This window comes from Penaeus monodon, chromosome 34, assembly GCF_015228065.2.
Source record: "Penaeus monodon isolate SGIC_2016 chromosome 34, NSTDA_Pmon_1, whole genome shotgun sequence".
Classification (NCBI taxonomy): Eukaryota; Metazoa; Arthropoda; class Malacostraca; order Decapoda; family Penaeidae; genus Penaeus; species Penaeus monodon.
The window spans coordinates 9383990-9384484 of NC_051419.1; the positions used below are offsets into that span (position 1 = coordinate 9383990).

General features: G+C 42.6%; 1 protein-coding gene across 1 annotated transcript in view; it reads left to right on the plus strand.

The window, feature by feature from the left end:
- Positions 1-495, plus strand: part of LOC119594811 (alpha-amylase 1-like) — a 15613-nt gene that overhangs the window by 254 nt on the left and 14864 nt on the right. Inside the window, 1 exon segment of the mRNA XM_037943902.1 lies at positions 189-355. Coding sequence (XP_037799830.1) covers positions 189-355 — 167 coding nt within the window.

The following is a 495-nucleotide window of genomic DNA, read 5'->3' on the forward strand; positions in this document are numbered from 1 at the left end:
AGTTAACCACAAAATAATGAAAGAAAACTATTTTTGTGCCGATAGCAGACCCATGACGGTTTGCAGTAATAACAGAAAAATCATATTACCTCCAATCTATGTTCCATAATTTAACTACTACCCTAACAATGATCAACTCGCCCACAAAACTTAACCGCAATCCGCCAAAAACCTTTCGCGTAATCCAGATCACAATCCGATGAACACCATCGAAAACATGAAATTTTGCAAACGGAATAAAAACACGAGTTTTCCTATTATCCAATCGTGCCACAAATTCCTGGTGACCAACAATAACATTTCTCATCTCCAAAAACACCTGCGGAGTGACGTCGATTCCCAGGCCAATGGACAGGTGAGAATGAGATCAGCTGTTTATCGTGATTGGCTTTTGTTTAAGTGGTAGGCTCCAGTGCGTAGAGAGACAGAGGGAGGTCTGTGCAGAAGCCGGCCATTATGTCGATCGTAAGGGCGTTCAGGTGAGAGTGTGTCGTC